At 37.0% G+C, this 24,882-nt stretch overlaps 1 protein-coding gene across 1 annotated transcript in view; it reads left to right on the top strand.

Annotated features, from left to right (window-relative positions):
* The first annotated feature begins 279 nt into the window (after positions 1 to 279).
* The window catches only part of LOC138335342 (golgin subfamily B member 1-like), a 102,046-nt gene continuing 77,443 nt past the window's right edge, over positions 280 to 24,882 (top strand). Inside the window, exons 1-9 of the mRNA XM_069284380.1 lie at positions 280 to 515; positions 13,904 to 14,080; positions 15,661 to 15,735; positions 16,293 to 16,439; positions 16,943 to 17,113; positions 17,263 to 17,340; positions 18,712 to 18,840; positions 20,458 to 20,583; positions 23,919 to 24,002. Coding sequence (XP_069140481.1) covers positions 357 to 515; positions 13,904 to 14,080; positions 15,661 to 15,735; positions 16,293 to 16,439; positions 16,943 to 17,113; positions 17,263 to 17,340; positions 18,712 to 18,840; positions 20,458 to 20,583; positions 23,919 to 24,002 — 1,146 coding nt within the window. The 5' untranslated portion in view covers positions 280 to 356. The remainder of the gene's footprint in view (positions 516 to 13,903; positions 14,081 to 15,660; positions 15,736 to 16,292; positions 16,440 to 16,942; positions 17,114 to 17,262; positions 17,341 to 18,711; positions 18,841 to 20,457; positions 20,584 to 23,918; positions 24,003 to 24,882) is intronic.

Genomic DNA, 24,882 nt, shown 5'->3' with positions numbered 1-24,882 from the left:
TTCCTCTTGTTACAAAAACAGTAATGAAATTTAGACCAGGTTTTCATTCATACCTCAGTATATATCTAAAATGATATCTTACTTGGTGAAGATAAAGGCCTGTCAGGAGGATGTTGATATGTATGTGTGTATGTTTTGTTGATATAACCGATTGATCACCCTTCTTCCATTGTGTCCCCCTCCCCCCAGGGTATCCCCCTCCCCCACAGTATTTCCCCCCTCCCCCCAGTCTCTAGCTGAGCCAGACATTCCTGGTATATACATATTGTGGAGACTGATCCCCATCAGAAGAGCTCCAGAGTCTGTTGTGTGCACAACACCGGTACAACCCGGTCTTCCTCTGCTACGGTACAGAGATGGAATCGTGTCATTCTACCCTAACCTACCCGGGCTCGGCACTTCCTCCCGCCCTCAAGGCGGGACCTGTGCTTCCCTCTAGTGGCGCCCGGACGTCGGTCGTGCTATCGCCATGTCACCCTCCCGTGTACTCGACCCTGGGTCACCTCATCACAATAGTAAGTTGACAGGTTGCCATGGCAACTTCATGTAGGTATGGAATGTACAGGTGTGTGTTATATAGGTCATGTCATTATGTAATACCTATATCCTTACAATAAGTAGATAGGTTTGTGTTTATAGATCGACAAACAGTGTTATTCAACATATACATGTACTTATATATAGAGGAAACCAGACAAAAGCAAATCAGGGTCAAGGTCACCAGAACAGTAAGTAATACTTTTTAATTCATCATGCTTTTAGATATAGGGAAAATTTTGAAAAAATTACTCTCTTCGAGTATTTTTTCTGTCATTCCAATTCTTGAAAGGCCAAGGTCATTTACTGTGTTGTGTTTGTCATGCTATTCTGTTTAGACAACAATGATTTATTGAACATTTTTGAGATAATATACAAAGGTCAAAGTGATTTACAACTGTGTGTTATAATTCTATTGAAATGCGACATAATGACAATATAATTAGAATATTTATTTTATATGCATGGTATTTGAAAGTGATCTATCAAAAGGTCAAGGTTATGGAAGAGAGGTAAAGGTCAATTATGGTGTCAGTATGTCGTTCCTGGTAATGTTGACTCATCAAAAGGTCATAGGAAACAAGACAGAGGTCAAGGTCATTCACTGTGTGGGTTGTACCATATGTTGTAATTCTATGTGACTATTTGTCAACAGGCCATCTGTTTCAATAGAGGTCAAGGCCATTTTGTGTGTGCTCTTCAAGAAGCCATCTTAATTGATATTGATCTATCAAAAGGTCAAGGGTTGCAATACAGAGGTCATGGTTACTTTACTTTACCTTACCACTGTACCAAAATATGCAGTTGCTACATGTGTATTTTATGACTTTTGTTAGTCATAAAATGAGAAGCTGAAGTGTACAGAAATATTAACTTGTTACCGTATAACTGCTTATATATTCTGACGTCAACGTCACTTTATAATATTACTGTCACAACGTCACAATGAATTCCTGCACAGCCAATGAAAATGGCTCCAGGATATATTACACTGGTGACAATGTAAAAATGTTACATTGGGGATTATCATTGGATATCAGATGAATTTAATTTTATTATTATGTGATAAAGATAAACAGACATTAATTATTGTCAGCCATCGTCAGGAGGTTATGGTTGGCTGATTTAGATTTCAGCTAATGATAAGAAGTAGTATTAGAGTTGCCCATTTTATTGACTACAACTGGGAAAGAGTTAAAAGGTTTGCAATCCAATTACAGAGCACAGCAGAGTTAACGAAGTTGGAAATTAAGCAATTATTTTTTATGTAAATTAAAATTTGCGTTTACATTTGAAGTTTATTTTCTTAATCAAAACGATTAGGCCATTATGGGTAACCCTGAACACCTCTTGTGTTTTAATTAAAATGATCTTGACCCATAATTGATACAAGTTCATTAATGACATCATAATTAGGGTATACATTTTTATGTAGATATTTCAAAAATTTTATGTGTCATAAGATTATAATGAAAACTCTTATATGGTACAAAGTAATAGAACATATTCATAATTATATTTCACAATTTTAATCAGTTTTTATAGTTTTTCTATTCAGTGAAATTTGAAGTGCTCTTAAGTTTATTATGCCTTTTTTATTACTACCATTTTGGATATAATTAAAGAATTAACCTCAACAAGTATCCAAATTACGGTAATATGATTCTGTACACAAACAAGGGGAGATAACCATGCATTCAAATATTCCTGAATTGAGTTGGTGGAGACCATATTTAAAAAAAAAATCACAGACAAGGGGAGATAAGTTTGATGTTAACATAGGATTGGGAATTTCAGTACAAAAAATATGGAAGAATGAGTCTTGTGAAAAATGCAGGCTTGAAATTTATGTACATAGACAATCAAGAATCAGATTGGTCAATTTTGTTTGAATACAAGTGAGATTATCCTGCCATAAGATTTAGCTGGAGTGATTTTTGGCACAGATAAAGGGAGACAACATTCTAAAATTTTCTGTAAACATTTTAATATTGATATCTTGAAAATGATATAATATCAAACAAGGGAATAGCTATCTGTAATGTAAATGCCTAGATATATTTCAGAAAGAACAATGAAACATTTTTTCTTTGTACTTTCATATTCAAAATAAATTGCCCTGTTGACCTTTTCCACAAAGACATTTACTGTACAGAATAATGCAGACTATCAGCTTTATTGAAATGATCATTAATTCTTCCTTAACAAACATTTGGAAATCTTGTGTTTCACTATACAGAGAGATAGTTTTTGTATGGAGTACAGAATGGTCTTGGATTTAGAGTAAGGAAGTTGATTTTTTTGTGACTTTGGGTGGACTTTCTGATAAATATCATGTGTTTTAGTGCTCGGAGACTGTATATATCTCTTCCATATCTCTACCTCTGGAATATGGCAGACTTATGTTTATAGATCCCAGTGTTGTTTTGGGGCAGACGGCACATTGGTAGTCGGAAGTCTTGTTGACTTGTACTGCCGAGACAGGATGTATTGGGAGGCCTGGATTTGAAGGTAATATAAAGTTCATCAATTACACTTTGGCAACTTTCCGGAGATCTGATAACATTCCAGTAAGTACTGATCGAGATATACACACTTGTTTGGAGATTAGCACCACCTGATAGGCAGACACTTCCAGATCATAAGTGAGGATACTATCATAATATTTGAAACATTTCATATATGAAAAAAGAAAGAAAGGGGGGAAGCAAAACAAGACGACACTTGTATTTCTTTGGTTTTCGTCGGTTATAATGTTTGAGTCTGATTTTTGAATTAACAAATATGCCACTCTTTCCAAAGTGGTGTAGTCAGAAAATCCACAGTTGGATACTTTGAGGCAAATCACCAAGCGCTAGCATACCTGGCGATTGCTGGGCTTTGAAAATGACCCAAAGGTGGAAGGCACCTTAACCACTTAGCCCCACTACAACCAAGAGGTGGAAGGCCAAGTGTTAGAATGTCATACACATTAACCACACATCAACTGTGACCTAGATGTGAAGGGCTAGTATGTAGTTTGTCGGACACCTTAACCACTCAGCCACCACAAACACACAGGTGGAAAAATGTCTGATACCTTAACCACTCAGCCACCTATGATTCAGAGATGGAGGGCTAGTGGTACAATGTCAGACACCTTAACCACTCAGCTACCACGACACAGAGGTGGAAGGCTAGTGGTAGAATGTTCGACACCTTAACCAATCCGCCAACACAATCAAGAGTAAAAAGTTGAAAAATTATAACCACGCATAAGCTTGACTAAGATGTTCAAATCAAAAGTTTGCATTCTTCGATTATATTAGTATATCAATTCATGATCAGATGAAACGATAATAGATATTACAGTATAACTAATGCAGAAAGATGAAACGTCATGGGGAGGCAAAGGTCCTCAATATTTTGTAACACCCCCCCCCCCCACCCTGCCGCACCTACAGGAGGAGATTCATTCCAACTCCCAATCATATATGCTTTATGTACATTTTTCATATATTATTAAATTAATTTAATATAATAATATTAAATATTTATTAAATCCTTGTTCACATTTATAGACAGTGGGCCAGTGTAGCTAAAAGGAAATTAACGAATACGCAAATTGGTCAAATTAACGTGTTAGCGCCGAAGGCGCGAGATTTTGGTGTTTTAGGGGTCTGGGGCTTCCCCTGAAAAAATGTTACGATTTAGAATGGCTGAGATGATTTTTACGATGTATATAATGATTATAAAGCATGGTAATTTTTCGATTTAAAGCTACCTGTATTTAGAAATGATAATTGTGTCGTCATAACATTATGCAACCCTACTCGATCTGAATACCCCCCCCCCCCCGCTACCTACGCCCCTGTAATGTCTAACTAATTGGGACCATAGAAAAGTTTCAGATTATACAGGTTTTCATTTCAAAATTAAGAAGAGAAATGCCATAAAATTGTGCCAGTATAGACAGGTAATCAGATTAGACAAGGTTCGGTTTTGACAGGACAGGTTTCACTGTACTGTCTACACAAGGTGTTCTAGAGATATAGGATAATGTGATGATGTCATGAACATACATACTACCAAGTCATAGATAGATGAATTGAAAATTTCCTGAGGTTATTGTGGTATGATTCACGTCCTAAACCTTTAGAAGTATATCTCTTCAAACAGATTTTGGCAGATTTTATTAAAAAGTCTCTGCAGATTATTTACATGTAGGAAATTTGGTAAAAAACCGGTTCTGCAGCCTGAATGTCGATGTAATATCCATTACACAATCATGGCTGCTGGTGTGGTGGTTTTAATGGAAATTAAATTCCTGCTGCAACTGATGCTGAGGTAATGATAAGGTGATGGCTGGATTTGTGTAGGATACAACAACAGAGGGAGTAGACACAAAGGAGGTGGGGGGGGGAGAAAGTTTTAAAGCAACAAGATAATAGTATTATAAAAAAAAATTAAAAATGGTTTTAGGTCATCTGACCGCCGTGCGCCGTCCACCGTGTGCAGTGCGTTAACTTTTCACATTTTGAACTTCTTCTCAAATTCTACTGGTGCGATTTGGCTGAAACTTGCATGAAATGATCCTGACATAGTCCCGACAAAGTGTTATTATTTTTCGGGTCGATCCGAAATCCAAGATAGCCACTGCAGCCGCCATCTTGAAAACACATGTTGAACTTCCTCTCAAGTTCTAACGGTGTGATTTTGCTGAAACTTTCATGAAATGATCCTGACATGGTCCTGACAAATTGTTGTTACATCTCTAGTTGATCCCAAATCGAAGATGGCTACCATGACACAATATCTAATTAATTTCCAATATGATTATTGCCAAGGTAGTCAGATAACGTTAAGGCCCTTGGGCCTCTTGTTAATAAACGTGGTTTAAATCTTTCAAGATTTATTCCATATAGCCGACTATTTTGTGATTTGAAGCTAAAATAGAAATGTCAATTTTGGCGATTCAAATAATTAATATGAACAATAAGTAATCACTATAAAATAGTCACATTAAAAGTTTGTTGACATCTATTATTTTAGCAATAGTTTTATTTTAGCACCGTTCGTGTCTGTCTTTGAAGCCCAAATTCATGTTCAGTACTAAATTTTGTAAAAGAGTATTTCAAGTATTGAACCATCCAGTTGTGCTAACTTTTTATCTGTACTATATAATAATTTACAGTTTTTCACATTTGTGCTCAACTTTGACAGGACTGAAATAAGTATATTTACAAAACTTTTATTGAAACCCCCTTGGATACCACTTTGTCTAAATTCCACTACATTCCATTTATATCAGACCATATACACATATACATGTATATATAATAGGCTGATTAAAGCTGGTAACTCACTATGCTAATGAAAGGGAAGAAGAAGATTTGAAAGTAGGACCAATACGGTACATGCTGTAGGGTACCATTCTTACCTATATCTGTTACTTATCTATGTATGTGTATACCAGCCTCCTGACTTTACACAATGTCACTAGGGATTATAGGTACACAGAAACATCTATATACATATTGTGTCTGAGATTGAGTTGGCTATCTTCCTTACAAAATAAGTTTTTGCCATGTGAGTTATATAATACAGCACCTGTTATTTACAAGGGTTGCACTTTGTCACAGCCTCCCCACTCAATAAGTTGTCTGTATATTAATCTATGCCAGAACGACTTGTTAACTATTTCACCCATATGTAACTTTGGTAGACTCTACCATTCATTGATGTGGACGAGTCCATTATGGCCTACAGTGGTGAAAGGGTCATGTAAGGACGACCTTCCCTATATGTGATGTTTGTGGTGTATTTTGGGAGCCTGTCTCCTTGTAAAAGTAAACATTTTAAAGGGCTATCTCACTGAATTGCACTGCCATAAACAACGACCAGCACACCCCACCTGGTTACATTAATGGCAGACCAGTCATTCCACTTCCTTTATGCTAAACGTTAAGCAGAAGCAGAAACTAACACTTATATAGACTATGATGTGTCTCGGCCAGGTAACAGAACACAGAACCTACCTCACTGGGACAAACACTCAACTCAATTGCAAGCATAAAGTGAGGCAGTGTCAAGGGAGATGTTAGGAAGATGAAAGTATATTTTGTGAACTTTTTCTTGTCTTGTCTTTTTGTTTCAGGTCCCTGTGGTTTATGTCTGCAGTACATGACCCATAGGTTAATGCGTCTGACACTTTTCAAATAGCTCTCCATTTCTGGCACAATGACTCTCATCCTCGATACTCCAGGGGTTCCGATCACTTACGATCTCTACACCACTGGACTATCTCTTTGTGAAATTGAAGGCAGCTGATTTTCAGAATAAATCTGAACCAATCACAGGCCACAGAGAAAGAGCGACACCCAACTTCAAGGCCACACAGTCAACCACAGTGTACTGTTATACGGCTCTTTTGATGTACACATCAAAGGACTAGATTATACTTTTTGTTCTGTTGCCTTCAATTTCACTATGAGATAGTCCATGGGTGTAGAGATCATAAGTTATTGGAACCCCTGGAGTGTCGAGGATGAATGACTCTAGACTGCAAGTCTCTAGATTATTTAAAAAAATCACTAAATTGGCTGAACAATATGTTTTTCTTTACTAGATGTCTGATTCTAGTGTTCATAAGTTTCAAAACTAGGGAGAGATAATCTACTTAAACAACTTGGGGTCTCTGCCACAGTAATTTATTCACTTCTGAATTGCTGTGACTCAAAAGTTTAAAATTATACTAACCTCCACATTTATACAAAATAGGGATGGAATTTTTATTTTGTGTGTTGGAATTCACACTTTCAATGGCGGAAAAAAAGATGCTATATATTTTAAAGGTTTCATTGAAATGGTTAAGATTAATTGATGCAAAAATGTGTTCTTTCTGGAAATATATGATGGAGGAGGGAACTTAAGTTACGAGAATTCCATTCATACTGCATGTGTCTTACCAGGCATATAAAAATTAGTGGAATTCCTCTGAAGTAAGGAAGAGGTTGTCTGAATGTCTATATATTTACAGTAAAAACCTGACACCTGTCGGTGTTGGCCAATATACAAAACAATCATATCACATTAAGCTGTACTCATCCATACATCAATCTTTATATTTTGAGAATATGGCACAAATGTTCATGCAGCATGTTGCAGTTCCCTCAACATTTGCTTTTATGTTGTTTGATAAAAATTGCAGTATTTTGCATGAGTTGATGCTCATTGTGGACACCTGGCGCTGTGATGTCTCAAGGTCAAGCATCCAAAAGATGTTTCTTCCCAATAATTCTCCTTAAGTTCATAACTTTTAAAACTTTTATTTTATTGTACATATATTAAACAATGATTTCAATTGATGTTATAAGTTTAACATGCAATGAACAGCCAAACTCATTTAAGGACGTGCCACTGATTTGTTGGTGCAGGAAGGCTAGATTGCCTGGTGATAAACCATCGACCAGCAGTCGGCACCTTGCAACTGCCGCATATGTGTTTGAACTTGCGACCCAGAGGAAGAGGGTTTGTGGAAATATGTTGAGACATTCTTAACCACACTCCCATAACCCCCCCCCTCCCCCATCCATCCAAACCACCAAGCATGAGTCATGGTTACATATCCATTAACTGTTAGGACAGTTAAAAATACCCTAGTCAGTAGTCACATTTCCTATCCATTGACTCTATGGACACTTTATGAAGAGTACCCTTGTAACATCTCCTACCCAGTGACTCTATGAACAGTTTATGAAGAGTACCCCTGTCACATCTCCTACCCAGTGACTCCATGAACAGTTTATGAAGAGTACCCCTGTCACATCTCCTACCCAGTGACTCCATGAACAGTTTATGAAGAGTACCCCTGTCACATCTCCTACCAGTGACCTATGAACAGTTTATGAAGAGTACCCCTGTCACATCTCCTACACAGTGAACATGAACAGTTTATGAAGAGTACCCCTGTCACATCTCCTACACAGTGACTCCATGAACAGTTTATGAAGAGTACCCCTGTCACATCTCCTACCACAGTGACTCCAGTTATGAAGAGTACCCCTGTCACATCTCCTACCAGTATGAAACAGTTTATGAGAGTACCCTTGTCACATCTCCTACCCAGTGACTCATGAACAGTTTATGAAGAGTACCCCTGTCACATCTCCTACCCAGTGACTCCATGAACAGTTTATGAAGAGTACCCCTGTCACATCTCCTACCCAGTGACTCCATGAACAGTTTATAAAGAGTACCCCTGTCACATCTCCTACCCAGTGACTCCATGAACAGTTTATGAAGAGTACCCCTGTCACATCTCCTACACAGTGACTCAATGAACAGTTTATGAAGGGTACCCTGTCACATCTCCTACCCAGTGACTCTATGGACAGTTTATAAAGAGTATCCCTGTCACATCTCCTACCCAGTGAGTCTATGAACAGTTTATGAAGAGTACCCTTGTCACATCTCCTACCCAGTGACTCCATGAACAGTTTATAAAGAGTACCCCTGTCACATCTCCTACACAGTGACTCTATGAACAGTTTATAAAGAGTACCCCTGTCACATCTCCTACCCAGTGACTCTATGAACAGTTTATGAAGAGTACCCCTGTCACATCTCCTACCCAGTGACTCCATGAACAGTTTATGAAGAGTACCCCTGTCACATCTCCTACCCAGTGACTCTATGAACAGTTTATGAAGAGTACCCCTGTCACATCTCCTACACAGTGACTCTATGAACAGTTTATGAAGAGTACCCCTGTCACATCTCCTACACAGTGACTCTATGAACAGTTTATGAAGAGTACCCCTGTCACATCTCCTACCCAGTGACTCTATGAACAGTTTATAAAGAGTACCCCTGTCACATCTACCCAGTGACTCTATGAACAGTTTATGAAGAGTACCCCTGTCACATCTCCTACCCAGTGACTCTATGAACAGTTTATGAAGAGTACCCCTGTCACATCTCCTACCCAGTGACTCTATGAACAGTTTATGAAGAGTACCCCTGTCACATCTCCTACCCAGTGACTCTATGAACAGTTTATGAAGAGTACCCCTGTCACATCTCCTACCCAGTGACTCTATGAACAGTTTATGAAGAGTACCCCGTCACATCTCCTACACAGTGACTCTATAAACAGTTTATGATGAGTACCCCTGTCACATCTACTGCCCAGTGACTCTATGAACAGTTTATGAAGAGTACCCCGTCACATCTCCTACCCAGTGACTCTATGAACAGTTTATGAAGAGTATCCCGGTCGCATCTCCTACACAGTGACTCAATGAACAGTTTATGAAGAGTACCTCTGTCACATCTCCTACCCAGTGACTCTTTGAACAGTTTATGAAGAGTACCCCTGTCACATCTCCTACCCAGTGACTCTATGAACAGTTTATGAAGAGTACCCCTGTCACATCTCCTACCCAGTGACTCTATGAACAGTTTATGAAGAGTACCCCTGTCACATCTCCTACCCAGTGACTCTATGAACAGTTTATGAAGAGTATCCCTGTCACATCTCCTACCCAGTGACTCTATGAACAGTTTATGAAGAGTACCCTTGTCACATCTCCTACCCAGTGACTCTATGAACAGTTTATGAAGAGTACCCCTGTCACATCTCCTACCCAGTGACTCTATGAACAGTTTATGAAGAGTACCCCTGTCACATCTCCTACCCAGTGACTCTATGAACAGTTTATGAAGAGTACCCCTGTCACATCTCCTACCCAGTGACTCTATGAACAGTTTATGAAGAGTACCCCTGTCACATCTCCTACTCAGTGACTCCATGAACAGTTTATGAAGAGTACCCTTGTCACATTTCCTGCCCGGTGACTATGATCAGCTAATGAAGAGTACCCTTGTGACAGTTTATGAAGAGTATACCTGTCACATCTCCTTCCCAGTGACTATGAACAGTTTATGAAGAGTGCCTCTGTCACATCTCCTACCCAGTGACTCTATGAACAGTTTATGAAGAGTATCCCTGTCACATCTCCTACCCAGTGACTCCATGAACATGTGCATGGTAAAACAGAAGTTGTCTTGTTTATCTAGCATGCAGACCTATTGATTTGAAAACACTCTGATATCAGAAGTTACCCTGACAAAAACACATTGCCTATTTTTCCATCTATCTCATTGCCTGCTTGTGTGAAAATGTGTTCTCTGTCAAAGAATTATATTGTTACTAAACATTTCCAGTGACACAGCTCATTGAAGCTTTTGGGTTAAGTTGTGGAGTAATGTGGTAAGTATAGTTTATATGTATAAGCACTTTCACAACTTTGAGTTTGTTTTTGTAATTAGGTTAATTTGATTTACCATCATTTGTATAGATAACAAACAGATTAATTAGGGTAATCTGGTGGGAATTAATCAATGATTGCTACACAGAAACCTAATATCATTATGTACACATGGAATGGGAAGAGGACGGAAAATGCTGAAGGTGGCAATACTTTTCTGGTGCATGAGAAAAGGACTTAGTGGAAATATTTTAGTGAAAGCTGACAAGGTGTAAACTTATTTGTGTGAATTCTACAAGAAAATTCGGAAGAGTGACAGAGTATCTTTAATATTGATCAGCGGTCAGGTGTATGGTATGGGGCAAGAATCACAATAATGTTTTGGCATGGAATCCTCTTTTTCAAATAACATTTGAACTTTCGTTATTTCTTATAATATAGCAGGAATTTCTTAAAACTATATGGCTTGAATGTAAAGTGTAAAATTTGGGCAGCAGGGTGGGGGTTTCTACTAATTAATTATATACATGCCACAAGCATGTCAATTTCGCAATGTGAAATGGAATGTGAAATGTGTTTTTCAATCCTTGATTTACATTCAAAAGTAAAGAATAAATTTCGAAATCATGAAAGTACACTTAAACCTAGCCACCATATGTGACCTTTAAATGACACAATAACATAGATTACAGTCATGACAGGTGGTCTCTTAATCCAGGTTCAATGTCAATCAAAACTTTATTGTAAATATATTGAAGTAAGTTTTAAAATATGGCTTAAGTTAACACACCTATATACTGTTTTCAACTAGCTTAAAAAGAAGAGTTCAAATGTTGAGTTTTGAAAATAAATAGCTCACATTCCACAAAACAACTTTTTAAAAATTATTTGATATTGAACTGTACTATCAGGTTAGCAACAACAGCTGAGGTCAAGGGCATGTATACAAAATTGAGGTCAAGGTCAATTTATTACACAATGGGAAGTTTACTATTGTTGATATTTTGTTTTTGTGAAGGGGGCTTATCTTTTACTCAATTCATCGAGGTGAAATTTGTTTAATTACGTGGAGAAATTTAAAATGCAGTGAACCGTTGGCAACTCTCAAAATGACATTTAATACAGTCACATGATAGTGTTGACAAAATTATAATCATATTTGTACAATTAACATGCTACTAATTACATCTATTCCATTAGTGTAGCTGATCTTTATAGTCTGTCTTGTCTGTGTGAGGTGATGCCAACTTGTAAGGCAGACTTAGACTTGATCTTCCTCCCCAACGAATCATGAATTACTTGATTGTTTACAACACAGACAAATATATATGTATATCTACTTCCCATACCCAAACTTTAGACTAAGCAGTATTCCCTGTACTGACATTAGGTACAGTTTATACAGTGCAGATGGAAGTCAGTAGAAAATGGAGATATTTCAGAAATTGGTGATTTGGTTGGAAGTGTGTAGAAAATGGAGATATTTCAGAAATTGGTGATTTGGTTGGAAGTGTGTAGAAAATGGTGATATTTCAGAAATTGTTGGATCCAGTTGGAAACAACAGTTATCTTTTCTACGCATTGCCCCTAGCAACAGGTAGGTAATTTTAGTCTGTATATATAAATAAAGGTATCGTGTATCACAAATGTGCTTATCGGTCTCAATATCTTCAGCTAGAAAAATATACATTGTAGCATTGAATACTGAGGTATCTCAACCTTTGAAAAAATGCAGAGTAATATATATTTGAAACATTTTCAGGAGTTCCTTATTCAAAGAATGATAATATTGAAAGCTGAAATGGAAACACAGCTGTGTGGCGTAAGAACAATGAACTATGTTTTTGTTTTTAGTTGTAAAACATAATTTTATTGGTGAGGAGCAAGTTCATGGAGAAATAAAGTTGTTGTTTTGGCTTTTTCGGTTATTTGTTGTTTTGGCTTTTTCGGTTATTTTTGTTCCTGATTGTGGAAAACAGAGTATGGTTTTTCTATAAGGTGGTTGGTGATGTAGGTATCTGTATACTGAAGAATGTTATGGTTCAGAAATTATCTGATCCGGGATCTTGGAACTTCTTACAACATACACAGCTGTAACAACAGTGAGATGAGAACAACGATGTGTAACAGTAGTGTCATCTTAATGTATCAAAACTAAATTAATTTGACTTTGATGCTTTTTAACCATAGTGTTACATTATCATTATGTCATTTTTTTTTAATTTACCAAAGGTCAAATGTCAGCAAATTCTTTTTTCTACATTACACAACCAATGTACATGTATTCATAAGTTTTTGTATCATGATTGTGATCGTCATAATGTCGTCATAATGCTTAATTATATAATTAGTTTGGAAAACATTTTCTTTTCTTTCTAAAAGAGAAGCATAGGTCTGTAACTTGAAAAAAGGGTATTACAACTGGAGTAACAGAGTAAGCATACCTTCTCGGCACAAGGGTAACTGTCTAATGGTGGGTCTACACTCAGCATGATGCTCGCCGAGCACTGACCTTTTTCAGCACCAGGCTTACTGAGTACTGAACTGCCTCAGCATACATCTTTCTGTCTGGTCCTAACTCATCTCAGTGCAAGTCTTACTGAGTGGTTATCCTTTTCAGCATGAGGCTTACTGAGTGCTGATCTGCCAAAGTACTTTATAAAAGTTTTAAAAACTTTATAAATATTTGTCCCAGTAACAGGCCTATGTGTGATTATTGTTCACCAATATTTACCAACGAATCAAAGTCAGAATAATTTATTAACCTTAATGAAACAGTTTCTGGAAAAGTGCCCTATTCTATAAGCATTGTATAACGCAGAGAAACAAAACATCATCATGTGACAGTCCAAACTTGCAGCGTATAACTGTATCACTCAAAATCCGTGTGCAGAGCAATACAGTAAAGTAACTTGACCTTAAGGTCAAAGGTCAAAATGGAATAAATTACCAGTGTATTATGGAATATTTAGGCGATACTTTTTAACACAGACAATAAGTTTAACATTGTCATTATGTAATTTTGATTGACCCAAAGGTCAAATGTCGGCAAAGTCTTTTCTCAACGTTACACAGCCAATGTATAAGGTTATGTATTTATGATGTATCTTTCACAGATTGAGGAACTTCGAAAGCGCCAGGTAAAGTACACCTTTGGGACGGATGGCGAGGATGTGGCCAAAAATGCCCTGAAGAAACTTTTGTTCGATTGTGAGAAGCACATCGACAAAATGGCCACCTCTCCTACAAAAAGCACATTAAGCGGGACCAACAATTTCTACCCCAATCCAATGGTGAGTTGACACTTTATCCAACATATTCCCATCATCAAATGAATCACCAAATAAAAGTCTAATATTAGTTACACATACATGGAATTTCCGTCAATTTACAAGTACACTTTCATTATAAATTCCAATGTTAAAAATATTTGATATAGAAAATATTCAATATCCTAAAATGGATGCTGAACATCTACCTGGAAATATGATTATAACAGAAAAGCATTTGTTAGCCCATTAACCCCTGAAAACTCATAATGAACTCTTCTAGCCTTTGATTTGGACGAGTTAAAATGTGTCGTCAGGGGTACCGGTGAATGATTCGAATTTGTCAAGATTTATTGAGGACATGAAAATCGTGTTTTTCAATTATTATCAACATTCAATACAATAAAAATATTTATGTTGACAATAAAAGGATTCTGTGGTGAACTTAAGATGTCTATATGTGATGTATAGTAGGTGTTGATGGAAAGGATTACACAGTGGGACGTCCAGTCTCAAGTAGTGGACGTTGTTACTGGACATTACCTGTACAGGTAAACAAACATACCTGTGGACAGGTGTAGGCTAATGATCTCTAGGTACATCCTAATGAGACATCCTAACGAGGTTACAGCGAATAAGATCTTCTTTGATATGGAATTCACTATGTTAAAAAAAAAGGTCAAAAGCTTTTCCTGACACCATACATATAGAGCTAGATGATGAAAAACATTTAGCATGCATGATCAATCTACATCAGGAAAATATTTTGATAAAAAACTTGAAAATGTGAAGAAATATTATGAAGTATGAAATGTGAAAATGGTTTGATTACTATGGTTTCCTTAGCATAAGGATTATCGCACTTGAGGAGATTTGGGGAAAATTTGTGATATTTCCTATTTGAAAACATGGATATAAGACCGTTTGAAATTGATGATGATGATGATGATGATGCATGATGATTATGATTCGGTAAGGTTGAATTTTAATCATACATACTTTTTATGTTATAAGACTGTGCTATTACACATACTTTTTATGTTATAAGACTGTGCTATTACACATACTTTTTATGTTATAAGACTGTGCTATTACCTCATCGCCTATGATTGTAGATATCCTAGTCTTCACCCTACAATGGAGCTGCCATATTTACTGTATTTATAATTAAGTTCTAAATGAAATTATTGTTATATTTTTGACTTGGTAGGTATGATGTATTGTGACTAGATAGAATTAGTCAGAGTGGGCTTTAATGCAGTCATTATTTAAAAGATATAAATCAATTTGCTGTAGTTCTTTTATGAAACATAGATAGGCTTATAGATAAGAAGACCTCGTCTAAGAGGAGGTGGTTTCAGAGGAGGGGGAAATAAAGAGGGAGGGGCGGTAGTGAATATGGTAGCTAAAATTGGATCTGAAACGAAGTATGGCAAATATCAGGCATTGCCAAAAATTTGCATTTCCTGCTACAATATAAGAAATATTTCCAAGCACGCTGGTGAAACAGGCCATTTAGACCTTTTTGTAATTACTGGTTTTTTTCAATGATAGTCTTCAATAAATAGAATTTTGATATATATCCATTTGCTGTCGTGTGTTAGATTGAGGAGTTAGAGATTGAGATGAAGAAACTTCAACAGACCAATGACACAAATCAACAAGATTTGGCTGACCAGGTGAGTTCTAGAATAGTATAGTTCTTTATTATATGGCCGTGAAAATATAATGGAGGAAAGGCATACAATGTATATACAGTACATAACTTGCTACAACAGAGAGGCTTTCTTTTATAAAACAGCATATTGCACTCTTGTGCAACTTAGCAGGTAATTATCAGAAATTTCTTTGGTTAGAATTGTCTAACATTATGGCACATTTGCACAAGCATGCATTATGATGTTTTTTTATTGTCATGGTTAAATATAATATTCAACAGAATATTAGGTCATCACATATTATATATATTATAGATATATTGATATTAATTAGTTATTCAATAAGCTATGTTTTGATTGAGGTAAGGAAACCTATTCAAAAAAGAAATTGTTTTGAAATTATTTTTTTGAAAAAAAAAGAATCACATATAAAAAGTAATGATTATCAGAGTGGGGTCAAGGTTGTTTTCTAGATGTCAACCTAAATAAAACATCTATAAGTCAGAATTCAAAGTCATTTCATGTAGAAAGAATAACTTGGAAAACAAATGATAGTTTACATATCTTTTCGATCTTAGCTAAAGAAGATCAAATCGTTGGAGCAGAAACTGAAACCTTCCCAGGAGAAGAATAAGAAATTCCTGGAGAAGAATATGGAGCTGACCATGCAGAACAGGAGCTTAAAGGACCAGATACAAGTTCTGAATGACGAAAACAAGAAAATCGTAAGTAGGGTCTATGGGCTATTTTATTGGGGTTTTCATTTGGCAAAATGCATTGGTGGGTGGGTATATAGATGGCCAAAACTTAACTTGCGAAATCTTAACATCGCTTATTATAATGTAGCAAAGTATTCGCCTTCAGCAATAATTTCTGTTCTACAAAATTGTCCCGCTATATGGTGTTGTATTTTGGGACCTTTTCATTGGAAGTCTTTTTGCACCTTATCTTGTTCTGTTTCTTTTTCCTTAAATAATCTTTGGGGTTATTTGTTCATCTGGATGAGATGCTGTGACAGATGTGCAAAAATAGGTCACTGTGACCCAACTCTGAACCTAACATCATTTAAAAAAAAAAAACTTGTCTGGGCTCTATTTTATTCAATCCACCAATGATGGACAGTAATTCTCTAAATTGTCTTGTTTTAGACTGGTTACTCTCATGTGTAAGGTTAAGAACTGCTTATCGTATCTAAATACACTATATGGGATGATTTTGTAACTTTCAGAAAGAACAATGTGAACATTCCAAGAAACGTGTGAAATCGCTGTCCCAGCAATTAAGTCATGAGAAAATGGAGAGAGGGACGGCAGAGATAAAAGCACAAGATCTGGACAGATGTAAAACTCAGATAACGGAACTCACAAAAACAGTAACGGCCCTCAGACAGACCTGTATAGTAAGTACACACTTTACAAGTATGGTTAATAATTCCCCATTTGTATTGGAGGAGAAGACTTTTTACCTGGTAATTGCTGCTGTATAATAATGTTATGTTGTTACTTATATGACTGGAAATGTTTGATGTGAAATTAATTTCTGTTCCAGGAAAAAGATCGCCGCATAGAGCTGATACAACACAGGAAAAGAAGGAAGCGGTGGCTGAGGACTCAAGCTGTAGATAAGGTACAGAAGAAAGTAGAATGGGATGTATCCATATGTGTCTGGGGACATGTAATACAAGGACTCATTGACTAAGCTTGTGATTCCAAATCCTAGGAAAATATACACATTCATGTATATTTTGTCCACATCTCACTTTGAACAAGAAAATGTTGGTAGTTAAGATATTACTACAAGTCTTCCACCTCTGGGTTGCAAGTTCGAATCCCATGTGGGGCAGTTGCTAGGTACTTACTGCTGGCCAGTGTTTTTTCTCTGGGTACTCCAGCTTTACCCCACCATTTTGTGACATTGGTACCATCTCTGACCATGACACCTGCTTTGACCTTGACAGCTGTTATAAACTTAACACCAATCTAGATACCACTCACACTATTTATTTCATTGATAAGTACATCTAAAAGACCTTCTTCATACTTGAAATTGGAATTTCAGTTTGTCTGAAGGTCAAAAATTCAGAGGTCAGGTGTTGCATGATCAGTCTGTAGATTTTACAGCTTATATGTCAGGGGTCACAGATGTAAATTTGTGTCACATCTAAGTTCAGAGGTCAGAAGTTTGAACTCCACAGTGTCCAACATTCAAAAGTCACAATTCCAATTGGTGTGTTGCATCAATTACACGTGACAAATTGCCAGATTGCAGTAGTCTCACACATACACATTGCCAGATTGCAGTAGTCTCACACATACACATTGCCAGATTGCAGTAGTCTCACACATACACATTGCCAGATTGCACCATTCTGACACACACAAATTGCCAGATTGCAGTAGTCTCACACATACAAATTGCCAGATTGTAGTAGTCTCACACATACAAATTGCCAGATTGTAGTAGTCTCACACATACAAATTGCCAGATTGCAGTAGTCTCACACATACAAATTGCCAGATTTCAGTAGTCTCACACATACAAATTGCCAGATTGTAGTAGTCTCACACATACAAATTGCCAGATTTTCACCATTGTCACACATACAAATTGCCAGATTTCAGTAGTCTCACACATACAAATTGCCAGATTGCAGTAGTCTCACACATACAAATTGCCAGATTTTCACCATTCTCACACATACAAATTGCCAGATTTTCACCATTCTCACACATACAAATTGCCAGATTGCAGTAGTCTCACACATACAAATTACCAGATTGCACCATTCTGACACACACATATAAATTGCCAGATTGCAGTAGTCTCACATATACAAATTGCCAGATTGCACCATTCTCACACACACAAATTGCCAGATTGCAGTAGTCTCACACATACACATTGCCAGATTGCACCATTCTGACACACACAAATTGCCAGATTGCACTATTCTCACTGAGCCTGTCTAGTTTGTAGTAGCACTTGTTTACGTTTCAGAGTCCTGGTGTCAAGGAGACGTTTTTCGGATATGATGAGGATGATACGTCTGTTGCGTCTGTTGACTCAGAGACATCGTTTTCCTCTGTGTCTCACGGCACACTTTCGGATGAGGACCTGTGCGAGGAGGTTTGTAAAACAAATGCACTGAAATGGGAGTTTGTGAGGGAAATAGCTTTGATACCGTATTTGCCGTAATTAGCGCACATGGCCCTTAAGCATTTGATACAAAAAGGGCACTTATTAATGCACCAAAATGTATGTTGTGGACGAAAAATCTGCCATATTTTAATCTTTCTATACTTCTGCATGCATATGCTTTTTTCCTGTGAGACACATTATTATGTCATGATTGAGATATGGGATGCAATGCTGACTTTAGAGGCATCACATGTTGTAAAACATTGTTAAATCCATAGAATGGAGGCATTTACACAACTTCAACTCTTTTCCAGAAAAGGGAAGGGGCGCTTATACAAGTTATAGGGGGAGGGGCGCTAATTACAGCAAATACAGTATATAGATATATATATATATAATAAAAAAGAATTGCTGTCTACAGATGGTGACGATGTAGATATGTAGAATTTCTGTGTACTTGTCATCACCAACCACTTCACATCACTTGAACAGTCGTTAACAGATGCATGCTGGGTAATTACAACAGTTACGACATTCCGAAGTTTATAGAAATGCTCAGCTGTAGTAGCATGTTTTATCACTCTCAGAGAAAGTATGTTTGTAATGGAGACTTGTGGTGAATTAGGGGCTTTATACCATTAGAGAATTGTCAGTGTCATTGTATTGAGAGACTGAGAATTTTAGTATAAGCAGTGTATGTTCGGGTCAATGAGGGGGGGAGTATTGGTTTGGAGGTAAGAGTGGTTTGGGCGTAGGAGGAACATCATCATTGTATGGAGAAAGGTGTTGGTAATGTATGTGTGTGGGGGGTGGGGGGTGGAGGGTTTACATCTTTGTTAGGGGGAGGGGCTGAGATTTTGGGAGGTTCATTGGTGTTGGGATCTTTGTGAGGGGTAGGGGAGCTGATGATTGGAAGGAGGGGTTGACATCTTTGTCAGGGGGAGGGGAATTAGTGTAGGGGAGAGAAGGGGCTTAAATCTTTGTGAGGCGGAGGGGTTTTGGTGTCTGTGGGGGAGAAGAGAGGAGCTGATAATTTTTATTGTCAGGAGAAGGGTTGGACAGCATTTTTTTGAGGGGGATGGGGAGGGGGTTAAAATCTGGTTAGGGGAGCACTGCATCCATATAATTATGTGCAGAAATGGATTACACTTGCAACTTTTTGGGATCCTATTGACAGGTGGCATATATAAGAGAAATAAGGAATGTAATTTTTATGACACAATCTTATGTAAGGAAGGGATATGTATGAGGACCAATGTGAGAGGCAGATGTGAACTTTGTGGACTGTGTGAAGAAAGATATGTAGAATGTTTTTCAGGAATAAAACATGTGGTTTTAATTATATATTTGCCATGCAGTTTGGTTAATAAATACCTAAACCAGCTTGTAATTGTAACCAGCTTGTAATTATTTTAGAACCTGCAACTATTTCGTCTTTGCATGTTCCAGAGTTACCTCCCTTGATTGTGAGTGAAACTCACATAATTTTCTTTGAAAACTTTGCTAACATATGACATCTCAATCAATATCTACCTTCAGGGCAGATAATTAAACCTTAATATGTAAATACAGAATATCTACATCCAAATGGCCTTGACCTTGCAGTTATCACGGGAGGAGATTGAAGGTCAGTACCAGCAACTGATGAAGGAACACTTGGAGTTACAGAGACTTCACTCCCTCCTTCTGTCACAGACGGGGAGTCACATGGACCCACAGAGGGAGAATAAGGTCAGACATTAATACTGTTATTATTAGGTCACAGAAAGGGAGTTACATACTGTAGATTAAGAGAGATGGAGCTGAATGACATCAATATGGGAATATTAATTGCTATTAACGAGTTCTTTTCTAAAAGTTATGAATGAATACCTGCACTCATATTCAACATGTAACAACCTTAAGAGTTGGGGAAAATTGTACAAATGGTTGGGTTGACTCCCTAGGGCCAGAGGGGCAAATCCAATTTGGCCAGACTTCTTCTCAGAATTCTATGAATAGATATACGTCATGTATATCATATGCATATCAACTTGATAGGCTTTATTTGGGTAAATTTTCATTTTGGATATGACCGCTTCAATGCATTACTGCAATATATGACACTGTTGTGTTGGTCAGGTTCTAATTGCTAGATAAATGTTTTCATTACTGAATTAAACAAGTGGAGAAATACAGACCCTGTGGGCCTCCTATTGACTAATTGAATATATCAATATACTAAATTTGATTGATTCTTTTTTCCCACAGTTATGTACCCAGTAGACTTTTGATGTGTACAAATTTCATTTCTTCATCTCTAGTACGTACCTTGTTGTTCAATTTTTTAACAAGAAGTTAACTCACCATGTTATTACTGACTTCTTCGTCTCTCATTACGTACCTGCACTACAGTCAGACCTGTTTGATGTGTATTTTATTTGACTTCTTCTGTCTCTCAGTTACGTACCCACCTACAGTCAGACCTGTTTGATGTGTATTTTACTTTATTTGACTTCTTCTGTCTCTCAGTTACGTATCCATGCAGCTACAGTCAGACCTGTTTGATGTGTATTTTATTTGACTTCTTCTGTCTCTCAGTTACGTACCCACCTACAGTCTGACCTGTTTGATGTGTATTTTATTTGACTTCTTCTGTCTCTCAGTTACGTACCCACCTACAGTCTGACCTGTTTGATGTGTATTTTATTTCATTTGATTTCTTCTGTCTCTCAGTTACGTACCCAGCTACAGCAGACCTGTTTGATGTGTATTATTTTTTTTATTTTTTCTGTCTCTCAGTTACGTACCCAGTTACAGTCAGACCTGTTTGATGTGTATTTTATTTTATTTGATTTCTTCTGTCTCTCAGTTACGTACCCAGCTACAGTCAGACCTGTTTGATGTGTATTTTATTTTATTTGATTTTTTCTGTCTCTCAGTTACGTACCCAGTTACAGTCTGACCTGTTTGATGTGTATTTTATTTTATTTGATTTCTTCTGTCTCTCAGTTACGTACCCAGCTACAGTCAGACCTGTTTGATGTGTATTTTATTTTATTTGATTTCTTCTGTCTCTCAGTTACGTACCCAGTTACAGTCAGACCTGTTTGATGTGTATTTTATTTTGACTTTTTCAGCTTGTATTTATTTTAGAACCTGCAACTATTTCGTCTTTGCATGTTCCAGAGTTACCTCCCTTGATTGTGAGTGAAACTCGCATAATTTTCTTTGAAAACTTTTGCTAACATATGACATCTCAATCAATATCTACCCGTAAGGGCAGATAATTAAACCTTAATATGTAAATACAGAATATCTACATCCAAATGGCCTTGACCTTGCAGTTATCACGGGAGGAGATTGAAGGTCAGTACCAGCAACTGATGAAGGAACACTTGGAGTTACAGAGACTTCACTCCTCCTTCAGTCACAGACGGGGAGTCACATGGACCCACAGAGGGAGAATAAGGTCAGACATTAATACTGTTATTATTAGGTCACAGAAAGGGAGTTACATACTGTAGATTAAGAGAGATGGAGCTAAATGACATCAATATGGGAATATTAATTGCTAAAAACGAGTTTTCTCTGAAAGTTATGAATGAATACCACTCATATTTAGTATGTAACAACCTTAAGTGTTGGGGAAAATTGTACAAATGGTTGGGTTGACCCCCCAGGGCCTGAAGGGCAAGTCCAATTTGGCCAGACTTCTTCTCAGAATTCTATGAATAGATATACGTCATGTATATCATATGCATATCAACTTGATAGGCTTTATTCGGGTCAATTTTCATTTTGGATATGACAGCTTCAATTCATTACTGCAATATATGACACTGTTGTGTTGGTCAGGTTCTTATAGCTAGATAAATGTTTTTATTTACTGAATTAAATCAGTGGAGAAATACAGACCCTGTGGGCCTCCTATTGACTAATATTGAATATATCAATATACTAAATTTGATTGATTCTTTCTTCCCCACAGTTATGAACCCAGTCAGACCTGTTTGATGTGTATTTTATTTAATTTCATTTTTTCAGTCTCTCAGTTACGTACCCATTGTTGTGTATTTTATTTTATTTGTCTTTTTCTACCACTCAGTTAAGTACCCAGTTACAGTCGGACCTGTTTGATGTGTATTTTATTTTATTTGACTTCTTCTGTCTCTCAGTTACGTACCCACCTACAGTCGGACCTGTTTGATGTGTATTTTATTTTATTTGACTTCTTCTGTCTCTCAGTTACGTACCCAGTTACAGTCGGACCTGTTTGATGTGTATTTTATTTTATTTGACTTCTTCTGTCTCTCAGTTACGTACCCAGTTACAGTCGGACCTGTTTGATGTGTATTTTATTTTATTTGACTTCTTCTGTCTCTCAGTTACGTACCCACCTACAGTCGGACCTGTTTGATGTGTATTTTATTTTATTTGACTTCTTCTGTCTCTCAGTTACGTACCCAGTTACAGTCGGACCTGTTTGATGTGTATTTTATTTTATTTGACTTCTTCTGTCTCTCAGTTACGTACCCACCTACAGTCGGACCTGTTTGATGTGTATTTTATTTTATTTGACTTCTTCTGTCTCTCAGTTATGTACACACCTACAGTCGGACCTGTTTGATGTGTATTTTATTTTATTTGACTTCTTCTGTCTCTCAGTTACGTACCCACCTACAGTCGGACCTGTTTGATGTGTATTTTATTTTATTTGACTTCTTCTGTCTCTCAGTTACTTACCCACCTACAGTCAGATCTGTTTGATGTGTTTTTTATTTTATTTGACTTCTTCTGTCGCTCAGTTACGTACCCAGTTACAGTCGGACCTGTTTGATGTGTATTTTATTTTATTTGACTTCTTCTGTCTCTCAGTTACGTACCCAGTTACAGTCGGACCTGTTTGATGTGTATTTTATTTTATTTGACTTCTTCTGTCTCTCAGTTACGTACCCAGTTACAGTCGGACCTGTTTGATGTGTATTTTATTTTATTTGACTTCTTCTGTCCCTCAGTTACGTACCCAGTTACAGTCGGACCTGTTTGATGTGTATTTTATTTTATTTGACTTTTTCATCCCTCAGTTACGTACCCAGTTACAGTCGGACCTGTTTACAGCACAGTGTAAGATAGAGGAGTTACAGGCCTTGCTGAGACAACAGGATGAGGTATATACTTTACAAGTGCATGCATACTCTTCTACTGCATGTGGACTGATATCCAGGTACTAACACTGTTACCGTGGTAAACCTGTGTCACATTCATGTCTCCCCTTGTACAGGTGTTATCAACCCTTATATCTGATACTATGGTAAACCTTACCACAAGTAAGTTATCTCCCTTTATACTAGTGTTGTCTCCCCTTATATCTGATACTATGGTAAACCTTATCACAAGTAAGTTATCTCCCTTTATACTAGTGTTGTCTCCCTTTATATCTGACACTATAGTAAACCTTATCACAAGAAAATTAAAACTCCCCTTATACAAGTGATATCTCACCTTCTAACTGTTTTCATGGTAAACCTGCATCTCATTCATTTCTCCTTTTATTGGAATGTTGTTAACACTTATCACAAGTAAATTATCTCCCCTTATGCTGGTGGTGTTATCTCCCCTTATGTCCGTTACCATTGTGAACATGTGTCACGTTTACTTCCTACTTTATTGGAACGTTCTTTACTGCTGGTGTTATCTCTCCTGATATGTTAAAACACCTTATTTACAACAGACTTAACAAGTCAGTTCCTTAGTTATACTGATAAGCCCTCTTCTCTTTTATAGATAAAATTCTACTCACATATGAGTGAGTGAATTACCCCCCTCCCCCTTTATATCTGTAAAAAACAATCTACCCAAAGATGAATGAATTACCTCCCCTTACTCTACTTTACTATGTATATTTGAGTGCATTCCCTCAATGCAAGTAAGTTAACTCTTGTCTTTTTCTTTTTTCCTGTACACAGTCTTCTTCCAGAGTTACCTCCCCTGATTTTTCATTCGCACCAGTAATTTATAGCTCAAGTTAAATTTGTATTAATGTTTGTA

The sequence above is a fragment of the Argopecten irradians genome, chromosome 11 (assembly GCF_041381155.1).
Source record: "Argopecten irradians isolate NY chromosome 11, Ai_NY, whole genome shotgun sequence".
NCBI lineage: Eukaryota > Metazoa > Mollusca > Bivalvia > Pectinida > Pectinidae > Argopecten > Argopecten irradians.
The sequence above is the reverse complement of the archived record's forward strand: the minus strand, read 5'-3'. Positions and strand labels throughout refer to the sequence as shown.